This window comes from Patagioenas fasciata, chromosome Z (genome assembly GCF_037038585.1).
Source record: "Patagioenas fasciata isolate bPatFas1 chromosome Z, bPatFas1.hap1, whole genome shotgun sequence".
Lineage (NCBI taxonomy): Eukaryota > Metazoa > Chordata > Aves > Columbiformes > Columbidae > Patagioenas > Patagioenas fasciata.
The window spans coordinates 76,905,397-76,921,611 of NC_092560.1; the positions used below are offsets into that span (position 1 = coordinate 76,905,397).

Sequence of the window (16,215 nt, forward strand, 5' to 3'; positions counted from 1 at the left end):
AAAAATAGAGAAATCCACTCTTGAATTTCCCGGGCTAGTGCAGGGTTGCTGCAGCGGCTGCAGGGCAGGCACCCGGCAGTTGTGGGCTGGACTCTGCAGTAAAGTGGAACTGGATTCAGGGATGCAGGGTCTGGAGCCAGGCCTCAGATTGCAGGCACAGCAGGGAGGGTCATTTTCAGATGCCGTCCATGGTCAAAGAGAGCGAGACTCTGGTGGTCTCCCATTTTCATAGGGTGTATGACGTATATGGGATGAAATACTTGGTTTTTGAATTTTAGTCACCTGTTCTGTTCACCCCTCTTTTCAAATGTGACCCTGTCACTTATGGGACATGCAAAATATATCAGTAACTTTGGCTGCCATAGCAATGTCTAAACCTGGAACTCTTCTGCATCGTTACCATTATCAACTCCAGAGCAAACAGCATCTTGAAAAGCATGCATCCAAATTGGGAAGAGTGCCGTTCCTTAGAAGAACTTAGCTGAAAGGAAAATTCACCAAAAGAGCAAGTGGTCTTGTTTTTAACAAAACCGGGCCTCCCAAGCAGTGCTGTGGCATTGCTGAATGGCTGTTTGTGATGGGTGGTGGTTTGAGGTTGGGTTTCATGTGTTGGCAATGGGAGAGGGCTGGGAAGAGAGAGGGTGGGTGGTGGGCGAGGAGGAGCGCACAGGGCAGGCATCCTGTGGTCTGGGTGAGCGTGTGCTCCGCGGGTCAAGCATCGGCGGGAGATGCGTGTGTGCTTGGAGACCCATGGTGGATCCCCAAGAGTGTCCTGCTGTCCGGAGCCTTTGGTGGGTCCGGAGGCATCAGTGGGCCAGGGTGCAGGAGGGAGGCTCATCCCTGCCAGCCTGCAGAGGCCTTGTCTTTGCTTGTCAGGTACATGCAGCACGACAGTCTTTTTTCTTCTTTTGCTTATGGAAAAGGTCTTTATTTCCAACAAGTGAACAAATAATCCATATAAATAATACTGATATGTAAATCAGTGGCCAGCAAAATAAATAAATAAATAAATAGATAAATAGATAAATAAATAAATAGTTAGAGCTCTGTGATAAATAGTCGTTGGCGTGAGAGTCCCAGAGTGTCCACAGGGCCCTTCCCCTCCATCGGGGAGGTCGCAGTCCAGACGGGCTCCATAACGCCGTGGGTGATGAGTACCACCCGTATCCCCATCGCCTGGCGGCTCTCCATGAGTGTGCGGCACAGCAGGTTCGTCCTCCTTCCATTCCAGCAGAGGTGGTTGTGCGGCTGTCCTGCAACCTGGACCCCTCTGTGCTCACGCCCGTGTGGCTGTCGGCTCCTGTCCCGAAGCACTGGGAGCGGTGCTGAGCGATGCCAGACCGGGCTGCTGCGTCCTCTGCTCCGGCTGCAGCCGCTGGTGTTGGCTGGGAATGGGCGTTGGGAGCAGGCGCGTTTGGTGGAGGGCAGGAGCGGTTTGGCTCCTCACCTGCCCTAGGAGTTGGTCCATGTATTGGAAGCAGATGTGAGCTTGGAGGCGGACGTGGTCCCAGGCGCAGGCGCTGTGGTTGTGGGTGCGGAGGAAGTCCTGGATGTCCCCGAAGTATTTGTGGATGGTGAGCAGCAGGTTGCGGGGTCCTTTCCTTTTGAAGAGCATCCTGTTGTGTGTCAGGCACTGCTGGAGCTGCTGTCTGTGGTGGTGGAGGCTGTTGAGGAGGTGTTCCCGTGCCTGGTTGTGCCAGTGTTGGGGGATGCTGTTGCTGCTGAGGATTTGCAAGAGGTGCTGGAGGATGGTGAGGGCGGCGGCGGGTTGTTGGGAGCGGGGGGTGTTGAGGAGGGTGTCGGGGAAGGAGGGCGCGTGCTGTTGGTGGCAGGGCTGTGTGGGGCTGGGAGCCATGGCCCGGAGGAGCTGGAGGCTGTCCCAGGGGAAGGTGGCGTGGCGGGGCCGCAGGTGGTGGCAGGCGGTGGCGGTGGCGAGAGCCGTGAGGAGGAGCAGGAGCGCCGGGGCGCCGTGCGGCAGGCGGGGCCGTGGGGTGTGGGGCGCAGCCATGGTGGGGCTGTGGGTGCTGCTGGGTGGTGCTGGGCAGGAGCCCGGTCAGGCTGGCTGGCGGTGTGGGTGGGCGCTGTGCTTGGGCTGCTGCTGTGTCCATGGCTTTATGTGGTGCCATGGCTTTCCTTTCATCATCTAACCAGAATTTCCCGACTTCCATTTTCAGTTTCGCTTTCTGTTTGCTTTCTCCTCACCGCATTGGTTGTTCTTGTCAAAGTGTGAGCCGGTTGGCCCTGCCCTAGGGAAGAGGAGCTGTTTTTTTCCCAGGGCTGCTGTCGAGTGCAGGGGGAGCCCGGCCCCGCTGCTGCTGTGGGTCGGCGGGGGATGTGAAAGTGCGGCCGAGCCTTTTGTGTCAGCTGTGCTGGGGATGCACTGCAGGGTTTCCTTTTGATCTGTTTTGGGAGTTGTGTTTCTTGGTTTTTGTTTTCTAGATTCTCTGCCTACCAACACGTGTTTTTCCTCATTCTTTCTCTGATACTATTTGTTTATATGAGCTAATGCATGTTTTCCCTGTATTTCTTACTGACAAATATTTAAGGGGTTTGGTTTTTTTCTTTATAGCACTGCAGCTTTGGTGTTGGAAGGATGTTTCCTACATTCTGCAAATACCTTGCAGAATATTTTTCAGTTGCACTCGCTGAGGTGTTTGTGTCCCTTCCAAGTGAAGGATCTTGTGGTGGTGCTGTGAGCTTGTGAAAGGTTTTGAAGCAGGGGAAAGGTGTGTGATGTTGTCAGGCTGGGATCCCTGGTCTTGTCAGGCAGCGTTGTGTTGGTGGGTGCTGTGCTTCGGGTGCTGCCACGTACAGGATGATGTGACGTCCCTGAGTGCTGTCACTGCAGGAGGTGCTGAGCTTGGAGGTCCGTGGCTGTGTGTGTTTCCGTGGAGCAGTTGGTGCCACAAGGTGTTTTCAAGCAGTGTCAAGGAGAGAGCAGGTAAGGGCAGTGAAACCTGGTGGGATGAATCCTGTGAGTGGTGTGCCATGGTGGACGGGTACAGCGATTGAGAAGGGACAAGCAGGGTAGGAGCTGGGGGTGGCCCTGTGTGTGCTGGAGGGGCTGGAGTGCATGGAGCGATTGGGGATGGCAAAGTTGGGAGGGACCCTCTGGGTAAGGAATAAGTGTCGTCAAGAGAGTGTGCTATAGGCCACCCAACCAGGATGATGATGCTGATCAGTTATCCTTTAATGAAGTAAGCGAAGCCTCCAGGTCACCTGCCCTTGTCCTTATGGGGCCTTCAGTTTGCCAGATGTCAACTGAGGCCATCACACAGCTGGCACCAACAGGTCCAGAAAGCATCTGGATAATAACGTCTTGCTGTAGGTACTAAGGGAACTGCTGGGAAATGTGCCCTCCTAGGTTTAGTTCTCACTAACAGAGAAGGTCTTGTGAGGAAAAGTGGCAACTGGTGGCACCCTTGGCCAGAGTGATCACAAAGCAGTCAGGTTCAAAATCTTGGCTAATGGGAGGAAACCTGCCAACAAGACATATTTTTATGGGGTGGGTTTGTTTGTTTTTCTTTTTCTCTTTAGTATCTGCAGCTTTACTGCTGTAAGAAATTTTCCTCTTTCTGCAAATATTTTGCATAGTATTTTTGGGGTTGTCTGTCATGCCTCCTGAGTTATTTGTTCCTGGTGTGGCATTATTTATAAATAAATGCATAAAGGATGTAAGCAATTTTTCATCAACAATTCATGCAATGAGTGTGCTTTCTGGGTTTTGTGGTTTTGTCATTGTTTTTTGAATTTATTGTAGGAATCAGGCAAGGTTAGGTGTTTGGGAGGCAGGAGTGCCTGGGAATATTTGTCTTGGAGGTGCCCGCCCGCTTACATCTAGAAAGTGAAAGTGGGCAGAGTCTCAAGTGCAGTCGTCACTGCTTCCTGGGAAGCTTCCAGCAGGCAGAGCCACTGCTGGCTGCTCATACCGCAGCACAGGGGGTTTCCCCTGGGGCCTGGGAGGGAGTTCTTTTTTTAATTAAGCTTAATTCATGTGTATGTTGATGTTGTAAAATCTCACTGTGATACTGTGATGCTTTTTAATTAAAAAATATATGTATTATTGTGTGTATTACATTTGGAAATGGTATCTTCTCTGTTAGCCTGTTGCAGGTTGCCTATGTAGCGGAGACCTTACAAATGCCTTAGCTGGTGTGTGCGATACCTAGCAAACTGCTTGATGGAGCTTAAATCTATTACATCAGATCACTTATTGTTTTTTAGTCTTTTCCATTTCCACTTTTTGAGTGTATTCCTGATATTTCAGTTTTGACATTCTCCTGCATGCCTTCTGTAGGTCAGGAAATAGGCATGTTATCTGAAGAGCACAGTAGTACCTCTTCTGATGTTTTCCAATGGATTGGCATGAAATACAGAGATAATGTCTCGCATTCATATTTTCTAATAAGTTCTTGTTTTGAATGTGTGTGTGCATAGGGATATGCAGTGCTGACGTGGTTTCCTCCTGCAGTGGGGATAATTACATTCCTTATGCCCTGTTTGCATGCAGGTTCGATTCTATTTTGTCCAGTTTATATAGAGGAAAATGCTAGTGTGTCGGTTCCAGTTCATATCCACCAAATCTTGTTCAGATCTCTTCTCCAAATCTGCTTTTTGTGGCGTTTTTGTTGGAAGGAAATGGGAGCACTACTTTTGAGTGACTTACTAAGACTTATAACATGAATTTCGTGGTGTTTTGTTAAGTGATTAATACCAGAGTCGATAAGGTGGGATTACCTGGGAAGGAAAGGATGATGAAATATGCCACTGTTTCAAGTTACAGAAAGCACCTGCAGTACTAAATCTTTCCTGGATTATTTCATGTTCAGTGATGGAGGGCTTGGGTGTAGGAAACGGAAGGGTGACGCACAGAAATGCGTCAAGGGGGACAGTGCCATCAACTCAGAGAAAGAATTTGAGGTGCTGGGGGATTTGCAGAGGTGGGTACGAGCGATGATGTTTTCCTGCAGCTGGAGAATCTTTGGAAATGGATACGTTTGTGGTTAAAGCACTAACTCTTGATGGATTGGAGGTGGCGAGGAGTAAAGCATAAGAATTTTGAGGAAAAAGTGTTTAGTAGAGTACCAGCCCCACATGTGGCGTCGAGCCAGAGAGGGAAGGACAAAATGCTGCTTTGGTTTTGCTGGCATGAGGACTGTCTTACCTTCCTGTAGAGGACTTAGAAGAATGATCTGAGGTAGCGGTCTCCATGCTTTTTGTTTACATCCCCTATCACTAAAAAAATTTGCAAGCACTTGCCCCAATATATTTTTATTTCTAAATTATGTACATATGTTACCATACCAATATAAGACATATTAAAGAAGAGGAATTTAGAACAGCATGAGAGAAATGTTAAACAAACAATTTTTTTTTTTTTTTTAATTTTTATTAATTAATGATATGGAAACCATTTTCCTCACACATTCCAATGTATTGTCTTGCACACTCCACTTTGGAGACTACTGGTCTGAAGTCTCCTGTAATGTGGTTTAAATAAATTTCCAATCACCAGGTAACAACTTTTATTTATTTTTTTTAAATATTTTTGCCATTTTCCTAGCAGATGTTTCCACTCTTAGAAAACAGAGCATGTTATAGGGATAAAACCTTTAGATTACATCCGCTTTGCAGTTAGGTCCAGGTCTTTGCCCTGTGATGGTTTGCTGCTCTTCCAGACAAAGTCTTGCTGGAAGATGACAGCTCAGAGCTGAGGACTGGGAGGGGAAAGCACCTAGTTCGTTGTCTGTAACTTAGCATTAAGAGATGAACTTTTTGTATATAATATTAAAAATGTCCATAAAATAGGTTTATTTTTAAGTTGAGGATCCAGGTAAACCCTCAGCTCTTCCGTAAGTGATAAGGTCAGCTTCTGCTCAGGTTTCCTTTAATTCTTTCTTTTTAAATTTTCTTATGTGTATAACACAGGGTTCATGAGAGCTGTCCAGCTCTGTGACAGTTTCAACTATTAACAAATGGTATTTTATCTTTCCAAGGATTACTACGGAATTACATTCCCTGCTCCTGCAACCTTGACAGGCAGAGATGGGGGCCTTGCTAACAACCCATACTCAGGTGAGTGCTATTTAAAGATAAAGATAGTGAGATGAGCTGGTTTCTAAATGCAGGTCATCCTGCTGTTGCTGAAATAGCAGTTATTTTTTGCCTTCTGTAAGCAGTTAAATCCATCAGTCCAAACTAGTCAAACAAAAGCAAGCAATTCCCTCTCAACCCTGGCGTTAATGTTTCTTCATGGTTTTGGTCAATAATTCATACGTGACTTCTTTGGGTAGCCTTTGAGAATAAGTGCCAAATTGTTAAAAATGTAAATGGCCATGTCATCTAGTGCCCTTCCCAAGCACATACAGGTGCTTGGAAAATATTCAATACCTTAATCGTTCTTCTCAAAATTCAGCTGGCTGGCTTTCCTTTTCTTGGCAGTGGAACAGGCTCCCCTCAGCAGCTCCTCATACTTTTTTACTGCTGTTTTAGCACTTGCGCATTCCCTGCGCGAGCTGCATCTAGCAGAATCTCCCTCACAGTCCCCAGATCTAATGGACTTCATTCCCAGAAGCATGTGGTCTGAGAAGCCCTTATTCATTCCTGCTCTTGCTTTTCAGCATGCAAAAATGACATTAATGCCATCCAGGATTTTCAGCCAGTGGTTTTCTTCCACTGCCATCTGATTACAGCCTAAAACTGTAGGCATAGGTGTTGTAATTCCTATAATGATGGTACTAAGTGTTGTCATACTTCTTGGTAACCAGCATAAAGGAATACTGGTTGGGAATGTGATAGATGTGATTGATATATATCACCCCCCTAAAAAATAGGTGAACAAGCTGCTCTGTAGGTTGCTGGAAAATGCAAGTGTTTTTGAGTTTCCTGCTTCATAACCACTTCTCTTGAGAGGCTGCTTTTGGGTTAATAACAGAATTTCCCTTCTTCAATAAGGTGGCCCACGATGCAAGCCTTGCTTTCCCGGCCTTCAGCTACTGTCTCCAGAACTTTGGTGGTGTGAGGAACCAGACATCTAACCAGTCATGCTTGACAAACTGATGTTGACAAAAATACGGCCATCACTGCCTGTAAATCCTAACTTGCTTGCAGCCCATGAAGCTTAGCTAATCAGTTTAACCTCCCAGAGAGTCACACTTTAACACAACAGCCATTTGCTCTTTATGCTATTTACCATACTTCTGCTTTAAGCATGTTTTATTTCAATCATCTGATAGTAATGAATCTGCTCAGACCATGTAAAGATAGGTAAGTATTGGCATCTCTGTTTTGTCAATGGATTAGCCATGGAATGAGTTCTGTGCCATGAACAGGTAATGGCCCTGTGGCCATCAGGAGCAGAGACCAGGAGAGCACTTCCCATGAACAAATGCAGGCCTTCAAGTGTAGGATGTGCTCTCTTCTGTAGCTGTCTGCTTGTATTTAGAGGATTTGAATCCACTTTTGGAGTGGCTTTGATAGCTTTTCTGATCAGCTCTTTCTTTCACAGGTGACGTAACAAAATTTGGCCGTGGGGATTCTGCCTCTCCTGCTCCTGCTACCACACTCGCCCAGCCGCAGCAAAACCAGACACAGACTCACCATACAACTCAGCAGCCCTTCCTCAACCCCACCCTGCCCCCGGGGTACAGCTACACCGGGTTACCTTATTATGCTGGTGTGCCCGGTGTACCCAGTGCATTCCAGTATGGGCCAACCATGTTTGTAAGTGTGACAGCCTAAACTGTAACCCTCCCTTCATGCCTCGGGTTTTGGTCTCTCCAGCACAAACCTTCTCACATCATGCAGTCACAACGTGGTTTGGGTTGGAGGGGACCTTCAAAGATCATCTAGTCCAACTACCTTACCATGGGCAGGGACATCTTTCACTAAATCAGGCTGCTCAAAGCCCTGTGCAGCCTGGCCTTGAACACTTTTAATGATGGGACACCCACAACTTTTCTGGGGAACTTGTTCAGTGTTTTGCCACCCTTGTTGTAAAAAATTTCTTCCTTATGTCTAAACTAAATCTGCCTTTCTTCAGTTTAAAACTATGGCCCTTTGTTCTATCACTACAGGGCCTGGTAAAAAGTTTTTCTCCAGTTTCTTTTAAGTACTGAAAGATCACAATAAGATCTTTCTGGAGCCTTCTCTTCTCCAGGCTGAACAACCCCAACTCTCTCAGCCTGTCCTCACAGCAGAGCTGTTCCAGCCCTCTGATCATTTCTGTGGCTCCCCTCTCCAACAGGTCCATGTCTGTCCTGTGCTGAGGGCTCCAGAGCTGGACACAGGACCCCAGGTGGGGTCTCACCAGAATGGGCTGGTGTCATCATCCCCTGTCTGCAAGGGATCTCCAAAAACATGCAAGCAGGAGAAAAGAGCTGCAGTCCCTTCCCCAAGGAAATGGGAAATTTAAATGCCAGAGCTCCTGGGCTGCTGCACAGGCTACTGCGAACAGCAGGCAGCTGCAGCTCATGGAATCCCTGTTCTGAAGGCCCTTACCGGTCTCTGGAGAGTCAAGGGGAGACCCAAAGTGGAGTCAGCAAGCTGAGAGGGTGGAGGAAACCTCATTGAGTCAGAGACCAGGGCTGGTAGTCTCAGGAGGAGGAAGGTTATTTGGGAAGAGGTGATACTCCAGTGAGTCTATTTTAGGGCCCTGTAGGACAATGTTTTATGAAGCAGCCTCAGGCAGAAGTTAGCATTTCATTTTATTCTGGATGGAGAGCAGTATGGCTGCTCCTTGAGTTTGTTAGTAAGAATTTTCTGTTTAGAGTCAGTGTATGAAAGAAATATGCAACCTCTTGTGAGACAAGGTTGCACTGCAGTCAGAGGGGTGGCTATAGCACAAAACCTGAGCCTTGTACGAAGCCACTGCAGCAGGTTACAGCTGGAAGCAGGAGTGCTGTGTCCCGTGCCACCCCAGTGCTCCCAGCTCCAGAGGTGCCGTCCCCACTAGATGGCAGATGGAGCTTGTGTTTCTCGTGCTGTTCCCCATTTAGAGGGCCTTTTGTTCCCTTCCTTTGTCCAGGTACCTCCAGCATCTGCTAAACAGCATGGAGTCAACCTGAACACCGCCTCGACTCCTTTCCAGCAGCCGAGTGGCTACGGGCAGCACGGCTATGGGGCAGGTATGCTTACCACTGCGCTTTTCACGTGAGCATCTGCAGAGCTGCTTGCACACTGTAACACCTTGTCTTGTACCACACCGGCAGGCTATGATGACTTAACACAGGGAACGGCAGCTGGAGATTACAGCAAAGGAGGCTACAGTGGGTCATCTCAAGCACAAAACAAATCTGCTGGCACTGGACCTGGGAAAGGTAACACATGAGACTCGAGGGTGCTCTTGAGCGGGCTTTAGTAGGGTGAACTCCCAGTATTGCCAGTGCTGTGCAGCCAACACAGCAGCCAGCTCTGAATGGGGTCAAGATCCAAGCTGTTTCTCCATCTCCCGTGTATAAAATGCTTTTTTAAAGGCTCAAATATTCCTGGTAAACCTCACAGCTGAACTTTGCATCAGGATTTGTTTGGCTGATGCGCAGCTTTGCCCACAGTTATACATGGGAGAAATGGTGAGTTTATTGATGTGCCAAAGTTTTCTTTCATGAAGAATAGTGTTTGTGCAGCCGTGCCATGTTTTTGAAGCCTAAGCAGTTGTATGCTGCTGCTCAAATGGTCCTCTGCCAAATGATTACTAGATTTTGAGTTTCTTGGTAGGCACCTGAAATATCCATGTGTTAAGAGCAAGCAGTGCAGTTCACACACCTCTGAGCTGTTGTTTCAGCTACTGTCTGTCCACCCTGTAACTCATTGCATTGTTCTATGCCTGGAGATGTTTCCTTTGTGACTGTAAAGGCTGAAGAATTTATGAAGCTTATATGAAAGCTTTATTCTGCACAGGCTGGTTAGATCTGAACTGCTTAGCACTAACTAGTTCGTCCTTGGGCTTAAGCAAATTTGTTGTGCATTTGAAACTCCACCTGGGCCGTCTTCAGCCAAGAGCCTATCATGCTGTCCTCTGTGGAGGAGCAATCCAAACAGGACCAGTGTCCTCTGAAGGGCACAACCTCAGAGCAGGGCACACCTTCCAAGTCCAGTCCTCTGATTCACTGGCCAAAGGAACCACTGGTTTTATGCTGATCAAAGTTAAATGATTAGAGCCAGTTTTTACAAGACTGAACAAGTGGCTGGTTTGAGAGTCACCTAGCTGGTGAGTGTTTATGAGACTCTTGTGGCACCAGCTGGTCCAGGTGGAAGCCAGGCTGAATCAGTGACATTAATTCTCTCAGGGCAGAGGAGCATTGCAGACCTCACCCTTCTGCTAATGCACAAGGGCTCCAATGTGTAGCAGATGCTGAATCTCATTGCTCAGCTCGCTACTGGAAAGCTCTTGAATGCTGCGGAAGAGCCAAATGTGTCCCTAATCCTAGGGCAAAGCTGGCTTTTTGTGAGCTTAAATGAGTGTTTGGTGCAGCCAGCTGCTGCCTGGTCAAGTGCATTTGAACCCAGGTGGTAACAACTGGGTCATGGATGCAGCTGAATTTATCCCAGCAGGCTGTTTACCCACTTTGCAGCAGAAGCAAGGAACCAAGCCCCTTCCTCTGTTCCCATGCAGGGTACCATGGGTCTGAGAGCGCAGAGAACCCCCTGGGGCTGGCCAGCAGCGGGGCTTCTGCTGCAGCAGCTGCGGATGAAGGTGCATCCACTGAGGCTGCCGGCAGTGCTGGGAGCAAAGCCCAGGGCTCACGCTGGGTGGTGTTTGATTTTCTCACTGTTGGTGGCTTTTTTTTTGTTTTCCAGGTGTTTCTGTGACCTCAAGTAACACAGGTGTGCCTGATATCAGTGGCTCAGTCTATAACAAGACTCAGGTGAGCAGTGCTGGACCCTTCTCTCCCTCATGGCCTGAGGCCGATGGCCCCACCTGTTCCCTGGCCCATTGGCCGCGGCAGTTCTGCACCAGCTGTTTGCGGTTGGAGTCTCGCCCTCTGTCCCACTGCTCCTGCCGTGTCAGCTCCCCACGGCAGCTGCTGGCACAGGCACAGCACTCTACGCTGCCTGTGTGTGCAAATGGATGCGATGGCTCTAATGTTTCTAGTCAAAATAGCCCCCAGAGCAGGTGAGTCAGGAGGCCATTCACCAGACACCAGTCAGTAGTGCCCACCCCTAACACTCGAGGGTCCCTGTCCCACGCTCTGCTGTGGCTGTTGTTCAGCGTGCAGCTTCTCAGGGAAAGCAGAAAGTGCTTTGACAAGCTGTGGTGGGCTGTGGGCTTATGTCCAGCTCTTGTTTTCCCATCCTTGCACCCTCAGTCAGGAGAAGTGGTGTCTGGCTATTGTCTGTGCGTACAGGCAGGAAGCCAGCTCTCAGCTACATGGTCAGTGTTAGCAGTCAAGCTTTGGCCAGGGCAAGGAAAATCTTACTTCAAGTTCTTCTTGCTTTTTTGTTGGGCTGCCTTGGGTGGGTCAAGTAATTCCAGGCGAAGCCCTTGCAGTGTGTGAAGGGCTGAGTTCAGGCAGCCACTGCTGTCCCATGTCCTATTGAGTAAAAAAAGGTCAGGTTAAAAATGAACCAAATAACTGTGGAAATAAAGTAAAATAAAATAAAATGTCAAAGGCATTAGTGCAGAAATATGGGTAAGAGCAGGAGCTGAAACTTATTTGCTGAAGTGTTCGCAGGTATTGGATGTGACTTGTCTTGCTCACGGGTTGGCGAAAGGTTCAGGTGATGTGTGTTTGGGCCACTCTTGTTCTCGTTTGGTCACAGTGGGGCTTCTCACACCAGTCTCTGACGCTGTCCCCCTCGCCTCCCGTGCAGACGTTTGACAAGCAGGGATTCCACGCTGGCACGCCGCCTCCTTTCAGCCTGCCCTCTGCTCTCGGATCGACTGGGCCCCTGAACCCTGGTGCTGCCCCAGGTTATGCTCCAGCCCCGTTCCTCCATATCCTGCCTGCACATCAGCAGCCTCATTCCCAGATGCTGCACCACCATCTTCAGCAAGATGGGCAGGTGGGTTGTCCCATTCCACTTGTACAGCTTGCCTGAGGGCAGATTGCTCCTTGGGAAAGGGCCTTGACAATCACTGCGGGCTGACAGACTCAGTGCCATTGACCAGCTTGGGGCAGGAACTTCATGAAGTTCAGAAAGGTGGAGCCACAGAGTCTGGCCCCTGCCAGGAACAACCCCATGCACCAGTATTTGCTGGTGGCCAAAGCAGCTTGGCAGAAAAGGCTCTGGGCATCCTGGTGGACACCCAAGTTGACCGTGAGGCAGCAATGTGTCCTTGCCACAAAGAAGGGCAATGGTGTCCTTGGTCGCATTTAGGTGCAGTATTGCTGACAGGGCAAGGGAGCTGCTCAGCAGTGGTGAAGCCACATCTGGAATCCTGTGGGCAGTGCTGGGCTGCCCAGTAACAGAACAGGCATGGGTGTACTGGAGAGTGCAACAAAGGGCCACAAGGATGATGACGGGAATGGATCATCTCTCCTTTGAGGAAAGGCTGAAAGGGTTGGGACTGCTCAGCCCAGAGAAGAGCAGGCTCAAGGGGATCTTACCAGTGTGTATAAATACTTGTGAGGGTGTAAAGTGGAGGAGCTGGGCTCATTTTGGCAGTGCCCAGTGCCAAGACAGAGGCAATGGGCCCAGACTGAAGCACAGGATGTCTGTCTGAGCATCAGGAAAACACTTTTTTACCAGGATGGTGACCCAGCACTGGCACAGCTTGCCCAGGGAGGTTGTGGCGTCCATGTCCTTGGAGCTGCCTGGACATGGTCCTGGGCAACTGGCTCTAGGTGATCCTGCTTTAGCAGAGGGGTTGGACAAGGTGCCTCAAGAGGTCCCTCCAGCCTCGGCCAGACCTTGCAGGTCACGCGTTGGCTCTGATTCAGTTTCACCAGCCCTTGCGTTTCCGCCCTGAAAAAAGTCTTCTGCCTTAGTCCAGAGATGGGAAATGACTTCTCCCTCTGAGTGTGTGACATCCTTGGCTAGTGCACCACCTCCATTCACCTTGAGAGACCTCCTTGGCTGTCCCCAGTCCTGCTCTGCTCCTTCCTTGTGCTTCAGCCTGTCTCGGGTGGGGGGCAGTGGGATGGTGCATCCCTGCGCTCCAGCTTGTGATCTCTCTGGCCATTGGTCCTGGATCACAAGACACGGAGATGTTACAGAGCAGAAACACATCTGTTCTGGGGAGCATCGCTGCCTTGGTGGGTGGCAGCTCATCTGTTGGGAGTGATGATGCTTATGTCTCCTTTTCTGATTTCTAGGGTGGATCTGGCCAACGCAACCAACCCAGCACCATGCAGCAAAAGTCTCAGGCTACCAAAACCGCCTATGGCACTTCTCCATACTGGACAAACTAAATCCGAAACCAGGGAGGGGGGAGAGAATGAAAGGAGAGGAGGAGAAGGAGAGAAAAAAAATTAAAAATAAATGAAAAGATAATAAAGGAGAAAGAGAATAAAAGCTGTAGCCCATTCCTGGAATTATTAGGAGAAGAAGTAACTACTCAGCCAAACGTCTGTGCGGGGAGAACTGCAGCCAGTCAGCCATCCTCTGTGTGACTCACCCGCTTCCTCTTTGAGTTGCTGTTGTATGTAATATATTTATGTATGTATTTGTAAATGTAATAGAGCCTAAATGTGGGTTTATGCATCTTGCAGCCTGTTTTCTTTGTAGGAAAACTAATTATTCATTTCCCATCTGAACCAGGGCATCCTTCCTTGTGTTTTTTGAGCTCTATGGGCTTTATACCTTGGTCAATGACAAACTGCGCCTTCTTTTGGAGCCGGAGCCCATGTATTTAATGCAGTTCTAAATTCAGACAAATAAGGAGGCCTGGTCCACCGCTGGAAAAAAGAATCAAGGTGTCCTCTCTTTTGATTTCTGCCTCCAGCCTCCAATATAGCTGTTACTTTCAAGTTTTGTGGGCCTTCCCCTTTCTTTCGTTTCCCCCTCACTCTTGCTGTGGAAGATGAGCTCTCCTGGACAGTTCGGTCACTGTGGCCATGAGCTGCAGTCTCACCTTTTCAATTTTTGAATAACAATAATAATAATAATAAACACAGGGTTTTCTTTTCTGTTTGTGTTGGGTTTTGTTTTTTGTTTTTTGTTTTGTTTTTTTTTTCTTTTTCTTTTTTGTTTCTCTACCAAGAGACTTGGGATGGCTCCTTGGGTCCTGGAACCTCCTTTGCGTCATTAGAAGCAAAAACTATGTAGCGGTTTCTTAAATTAAAGTATAAGCTGTGTCTTGTACCTCTTTCTGCCCTGAGCCGCCCTGCACAGGAAAGCCCGAGCTGCTGGATGGAAACCTGTCCCTCCTCACTTTTTTAAAACAAAGACCCTGGAGACAACTCCTGGCTGTCCTTGTCCTGCACCAGTGCAGTGAAATGTTCTAGGAGTTTCATTTCTTTCTAGCCCTTCCTCCACCTAATAAAGATCTGAACATACCGCTGGTGTTTGTCTGCATTTTCAAAGGCTCCAGGAGCAGCTTTGCTTTTCCAGCCTCTCCGTTTCCGCCCGCTGCTGGGGCAGCTCGGCCGGGCTGAGAGCCGCACAGGGCTCTGCAGGGAACACGCACAGGTGAGTGCAGCCGTGAGCCGCACGCTGCCCCTGTCCAGCAGCATCGCGTGCGTCCCTGCGCCCGCGTCCCTGCAGAGCGGCTGCTGCCGTCCTTGCCTCGCCCAGCCCGGTGCTGCGGCTCCCGAGGGACAGGCCCTGAGCATCCTGGGCCCTCACGGCAGCTGAGGTGGGTGAATGCGAAGCCCTATGTGTCCGCACAACAGGTGAGGTCTTTTTTTGCACTTCTTAGTTCTGGTTCAAGACCCACACAAAAAAAAAATCTACCATGAGAGCCATTTTTCTTTCTTGCAGTCACACGTGGAGCAGCTGTGAGCCCCAGCTGGCTTAGAAGAAGTCTGTGTGTCACCTCCCTCTGCCTCCCAGCAGCACAGCGTGACCTGCACTGGCCTTCCTCTGCCCCAGATCAAGTTCTGCTGCTGCCTGAACCCCAGCAGCTGCTGCAAGCCCCTGGCAGCTGCTGTCCCATTGCCTGAATGTCAAGGATGGCAGAAATGTTTCTGGAGGCTGGGGACTTGCTGCTGCTTTGCACAAGGGCAGCACCAGCAGCTGAGCCTGCCGGGCTCATGGCGCCTTGTTTGCTCACAGAGCTGCTGCTGCACAGATTTTCTTAGGAAAAAAACTCCCCCAGAGCGGTCTACACACACTTTGGTTCTTGTTCATAGAAATCCACTGCTTCCCCACAGCTTGAGGGTGGCCCTTGCTTGTGTGTCAGGGTCCAGAAGCAGCTGGAGGCGGCAAAAGGCAAGAGCAGGAGTCAGTGCTGGGGCGCGGCCGCCCCTGAGCCACGGGTTTGCTGCAGAGCAGCGAGGAGGCTCCAGCACAAGCACTTCGGCCAGCGCTGCCCCAGCTGCACAACTGCCCTGGGCAGCAGCTGTGGGTGCAGAAGGGCAGCGCTTCCACACCGGAGGTGATGGGCTGTGCCCTCCCGCACCTTCCTCTTCCTCCTCCCCAGCACCAGGCAGCAAAGGCAGCGCCAGCACCTTCGCCACTGCCTGCAGGCGGCACGGTGAAGGAGCTGTGTGCAGCCTCCTCTCCAAGCAAGAACAAACAGGTTCTTTATCCATTTCCTTGTGCTGTTGGTTCCAGCTGGGGTCTTCTGCAGCAATTTCCTCTCTAATTCCCCGCTCCACGGGCTGAGGGCAGAGATGAGGCTGTTCAGCTGCACTTGGCCATCAAGAAAAAGGAAAAACAAACAACAACAGAAACCCACCTGTGCAAGTGGCAGTGGGGTCTACCCAGTGCATGAGCATTTGTCCTGGCTCTGGTACCACAGCTTCCGCTGGGTGAAGCAGCCTCGGGCACCTTGGTGCTGCAGCAGCCAGAAGCAACCCTGACGCCAGTCCCATCCTCTCAGTCCCCTCCCCGCACACAGCTCTCAAATGCCACCGCCGCTCCCACGGTGAAGCAGAAGCGCTCAGGCCACCACCACCTTTGACTCAGCAGTTGGTGCCCGGCAAATGATGCCAAGTGCAGCAAACGCAGCTCCTTCACACTTGTCCTGCTAAATTTAGCTTGACAGCAGCAGCAAGGCACCGTGTAGAACAAACCTCCCCGTCCCGAGCCTGCAGGGACCATCATGGGACACGCAGGGGGGGCAGTGATGATCGCCATTCCTCTGCTGGGCTCCTGTATGAGGTCTCATGT

The 16,215-nt window shown here is 49.8% G+C and overlaps 2 protein-coding genes and 1 long non-coding RNA gene across 19 annotated transcripts in view; 1 reads left to right on the forward strand and 2 right to left on the reverse strand.

Moving 5' to 3' along the window:
• The window catches only part of UBAP2 (ubiquitin associated protein 2), a 145,577-nt gene extending 131,138 nt beyond the window's left edge, over window positions 1-14,439 (forward strand). For 12 of the 17 annotated variants that reach the window (XM_071802808.1, XM_071802805.1, XM_071802811.1 and 9 more), the window contains 7 exons: window positions 5,997-6,075; window positions 7,508-7,722; window positions 9,026-9,125; window positions 9,210-9,317; window positions 10,798-10,865; window positions 11,761-12,003; window positions 13,257-14,439. In XM_071802808.1, the coding sequence (XP_071658909.1) occupies window positions 5,997-6,075; window positions 7,508-7,722; window positions 9,026-9,125; window positions 9,210-9,317; window positions 10,798-10,865; window positions 11,761-12,003; window positions 13,257-13,352 (909 nt within the window). In that variant the 3' untranslated portion in view covers window positions 13,353-14,439. The remainder of the gene's footprint in view (window positions 1-5,996; window positions 6,076-7,507; window positions 7,723-9,025; window positions 9,126-9,209; window positions 9,318-10,797; window positions 10,866-11,760; window positions 12,004-13,256) is intronic. The other 5 variants (XM_065860409.2, XM_065860412.2, XM_065860413.2 and 2 more) reach the window with 1 other exon arrangement.
• On the reverse strand, window positions 1,277-2,008 carry LOC136114803 (interferon-like). Its single transcript, XM_065860392.1, has one exon. The coding sequence runs from the start codon at window positions 2,006-2,008 to the stop codon at window positions 1,277-1,279; it is 732 nt and encodes a 243-aa protein (XP_065716464.1).
• Window positions 9,026-15,924, reverse strand: LOC139826576 (uncharacterized). Its single transcript, XR_011736721.1, has 2 exons — window positions 15,782-15,924; window positions 9,026-11,531 (listed from the first exon to the last, which is right to left on the reverse strand). It is a non-coding gene; the product is annotated as an uncharacterized lncRNA (long non-coding RNA).
• Between the last annotated feature and the right edge of the window lie 291 nt (window positions 15,925-16,215).